The sequence below is a fragment of the Mirounga leonina genome, unplaced genomic scaffold (genome assembly GCF_011800145.1).
Source record: "Mirounga leonina isolate KUSES-001 unplaced genomic scaffold, KU_Mleo_1.0 Mir_166, whole genome shotgun sequence".
Taxonomy (NCBI): domain Eukaryota; kingdom Metazoa; phylum Chordata; class Mammalia; order Carnivora; family Phocidae; genus Mirounga; species Mirounga leonina.
The window spans coordinates 25,652,558-25,657,106 of record NW_023270418.1 but is presented as its reverse complement, the minus strand read 5'-3'; the positions used below and the strand labels follow the sequence as shown (position 1 = coordinate 25,657,106).

At 36.9% G+C, this 4,549-nt stretch overlaps 1 protein-coding gene across 1 annotated transcript; it reads right to left on the bottom strand.

The window, feature by feature from the left end:
- Positions 1-1,668: 1,668 nt before the first annotated feature.
- On the bottom strand, positions 1,669-2,961 carry LOC118015594 (putative olfactory receptor 5AK3). The gene is given in 3 exon segments (XM_035012332.1): positions 1,669-2,237; positions 2,240-2,447; positions 2,658-2,961. Coding segments are annotated over 3 exon segments (948 nt in total). The 5' UTR covers positions 2,829-2,961.
- Positions 2,962-4,549: the final 1,588 nt, after the last annotated feature.

The window sequence follows — 4,549 nt, the reverse complement described above, 5'->3', positions numbered from 1 at the left end:
GAGATTTTTTCCCCCAGGCTAGTGCAGGCTAATTTTTCACCAAGTGATTTCTCCACAAAGAGAGTTTACAGTTGAGGTCTATGGGGGTAGTACCTGTTCCTTTGAGCATCTGTGACTCTAGATGCTGAGATAGGATCAAAGAAAACAACCTTCATTAGTTAGCTTTCTGCTGAAGGAGAGAGGAGTTTCCCAAAGGGGAAAGTTTTCATGTTGAAAACCTTGGGAGACTTTCTATTGACTCTGTGTGTGTGTGTGTGTGTGTGTATGTGTGTAATGAGGGCGTTTTTATGTCTGCCACACCCATGTTGAAATAATCCTTGTTAATACTCATTTACGATTCACATTTATTGAGAGTTTATTAGTGCCACGTACTATGATTTCTATTCATTAGCTTACCTATTTATTACTAATGAACCAGCAAACAAAAGAATCTCATGAGATATGTACTAGTATGGGAAGCAAGGTTTGAAAGCCCAACTAACCTGTAAAGGGACGCTGCTGGTGAGTGGCAGGGTTGGGATATCAATGACATACTAAACCATTCAAAATCCTGTGCTCTTAAATACTACTTTCCTGTGGACCATGCAACTAAAGAAACACTCTGCGTGTATAGATAATTATAGATATTTGGCTCTGACTAATGTTACTGAATCAATACCTCCAGGGCTAGGCTATAATTATTTGTATTTTAAAAACTTTTCCTGGTCACTTGAATGCTGTTGTCCACAGACTGGTATTTAAAGACCACTAGTATAGGGTACATACTCACATAACTTCCAGTTAGAAAACTGTCCATATTATTGTATTTTATCACCATTTCTTCATTCAATATTTATAGACTACCTACTGTGTCTAAGTCTCTATACCAGATGTTAAAGGGTTATAGAAAGACTATGTATCTCAACTACCTTATAAATAATAGTGAGGGTCTTATAGATAAGTAAATAATGTAGAGGGGAAGTGATAAATAATAAATAATATTTATTGCTGCAAATAAAGTGCTATGAGTATTCAGTGGAAGAAGGAATTATCTCCAGGGGTAGAAAGTTGGTAGGAAACAAGTGCTAAGCTGGGAAAACTTCAGGGAGAGACTGACTCTTGAAGGAGCAGTACAATTTGGGCATATAAAGGTGTGCTGTTTTACATGGTATATACACTGATTAACTGTATATGGCTTCCTGGCTTTGAAGAAGTAAGCTGCCATGTTATGAGAGAGGTTATGGAGAGGGTCATATGGATAAGAACTGTGGATAGACTAAGAGCTGGGAGCAACCTCTGGCTCATGACCAACAGGAAGGCAGGAATCTGTCTTACAACTGCAAGGAGATAAATTCAATAACATGAGGGAGCTTGGAAGTGGATCCATCCCCACTTGAGCCTCCAGATGAGTCCCCACTCCTGGTTGACACCTTGATTGTAGCATCTCAGAGGATGTAGTTAGGCAGTGTCCACATTCTTGACCCATAAAACTATAATATAATCATCATGTTTTTAAGCCCCTAAATTTGTAGAAATTTGTTATGAAGCAATAGATACAGATTTTGGAATTACAACAATACAGATTTATTTCCCTATTGAGGAATTCTCACTTTCTTGGTCTTGTCTTCCCAAACAATGCTGCAATAAATATCTTTAAATATATGGCCTTATAGACAACAAATGATCAAACTAGAAGCACTTTTTTCTAATCCCTTTTAGGGATTCCTTTACATCTTGGTTTCTCAGGATGTAGATGAGGGGGTTTAACATGGGGATCATAATGCCATAAAACACAGAAGCCACTTTTTCTTGCTCTTGAGACTCCTTTGTCCCATGGTGCAAGTACATGTAAGAGAGAGTCCCGTAGAACACAGTGACGGCTGTCAGGTGGGAGATGAATGTGGAGAAGCCTTTTTTCCTCCCTGCAGCAGAAGATTTCATCAGGATGGCAGCCAGGATATGTACGTAGGAAAAGATGACAACCAGCACAGTGAACATCAAGTTAAACCCCACAAAGACCATTACTAACATGATGTTGAAGTCAATGTTAGAGTGCGAGAGGGCAAGAAGTGGGGGTTCATCACAGAAAAAGTGGTTAATTTTATTGGATTTGCAAAAGTTCAATGAGAAAGTAAACCTTGTGTTTACTGAGGCATTCAGGAAGCCTATGAAGTATGAACCAACCAGGAGCTGAATGCAGACTGTCTGGGACATGACTGTTGGATAGCGGAGTGGGTTGCCGATGGCCACTACCGGTCCACTGCCATCGCAGCCAGGATGTAGCAGTCAATTGTTGCAAAAGCACCATAGACTAGTAATTGCACCATACATCCTATGAATGAGATGGATTGCTCTGTTTCTACAAAGTTTTGCAGCATCTTGGGAGTGATAGGGGAGGTATAGCAGAGATCAACAAATGCCAAGTGTTGGAGGAAGAAGTACATCGGGGTGTGAAGGCAAGAATCATTCTTTTTTTTTTTTTATTTATTCATTTGAGACACAGAGATACAGAGAGAGAGAGAGAGAGAGAGAGAGGGAGAGAGCATGAGCAGGGAGAGAGGCAGAGGCAGAGGGAGAAGCAGGCTCCCCGCTGAGCAGGAAGCCCGATGCGGGGCTCGATCCCAGGACGCTGGGATCATGACCTGAGCTGAAGGCAGACGCTTAACCATCTGAGCCACCCAGGCGCCCCAAGAATCATTCTTGATGAGTAGGATCATCCCCATGTTACCCACCAGGGTGGCCACATAGATCACTAGAAATAGTATGAAGAGGATATGCCAAGACTTGCGTTGACCATCAAATCCCAGGAGAATGAATTCAGTTACTTCAGTGCCATTGTTTTGTTCCATAGCTAGCAAAGATTAAGTGTCATCTGAAAAGGTGCCAAGAAATAAGAGCAGAGAAAGCTAAGACCACGTGATCCTTTAACTTAATTCTGCAATTGGCAATGATATAATATTTGGTTTCACAGCGGAGTCAGAGGATATTTTCTATGGAATAATTGACTCTGCATTTAAAGTCTATACCTTGACATCTGACTTAGATAATTTAGATCTATACTTTGGGAAAATTGCCATGGATCAGTTTCTTTGTTCTCAGCGTGCAAGCTGACTTCCTAATTATATTAAGAATTTAATTTTTCTTAAATATATTTCTTAAATATATCAATTAGGGAACATGTAAAAGCATACTCTTAAAAATTAAGCTTTCTTTTATGCTGCATACATTTTAATTCACAAATCCCAATTTACATAAATACAAATTATTATGTATGAAAATCTTGAGTTACCCATAAATTTCTATATAATCTTGCTCTAATTTATTTCTGTATTCTCATCTTACTCTTTCTTCCTCCTTAGTAATTCTGCTCTGGCCATCATTAACTCATGCCCAAGTAGAGTGTTAATCAAATTATCTATGGTAAGGGACCATTTTCTTTGTAAAATTTGTAATATGTTGTGGACCAATATTTTTGCATATAGCAATAAAAAATTCTCAGCATTGTCAAAATTCTGTAATAGTTTTAGATTCTCAATCTCACTTTCAATAGTTATCACATCACAGAGTGGAAATAGAGAGTCCAACAACTGGTGCTGGTCCAGGGACCATACATTGAATAACACTACTCTATGGTATCCATATGTCATAATTTACCTATATGCTTTCCTAGCAATGGAAAGTAGGTTGCCTACTACTTATTTCCACTACAAGTACCTCAGTGTGAAATTTTTTCTAGTGACAAACATTTTGAATCTTGGGGCATGCATACATTTAACTTGACCAAATGTTTCCAGATCACATTGCATAATGGATGCACCAATATACATGCCTCTTAACTGTACATCAGGGTTCCTGTATCCTTACTTTTTTGTGAACATCATTGGTATTTTGTTAATATTTTTTATACCAGGAAAATAGTTGTAAAGTGACATCTCCATTTTAATTTTTTTTTTCTAACCAGAAGTGAATTTGATCATTGTAGAATATTTTTCTTAGAATTTTGGAATCATATTTTTTGTCAATATGTCTATGAGTTAATTTATGGATGGATGCTTTTTTATGTAGATTTGAACACTCTGTTGTTAACTTGACAAAGATTTTCTCACATTCTGTTACTTACTAACTTTGTCTATAGTATTCTTCATAGACCAGAAATCTTTAAATTTAGAATAATAATTCATCATTTTTTTGCCTTTTGGTTTGTTTTTTTGAAAAAAAATTGAATAAAGCCCATTCCTGCCTCTGTTCATTTACCCAGGAGAGTAAAACATAATAATAAAATTTAGTTTCCATTTTATACTGGCTTGCTACTACATGGTGTTTGTTAAACCATATTTTATTTCATCCATATAATTTGAAAAAGTTATTTTGTTTTTACTTAATTTTTTTAGAAGAAAGTAGATTAAGTGGATAGAGAGTGCTAGTAGTTGGTGTGTGTGTGTGTGTGTGTGTATGCATGTGAAATATTTAAATATTTTTAAACCATTAAATGATTTTACTTGCTATTTTAAAATTTACTCACACAAACACTGTCCCTGTTATGTTATAGGAAAGTTATATCAAACATTTA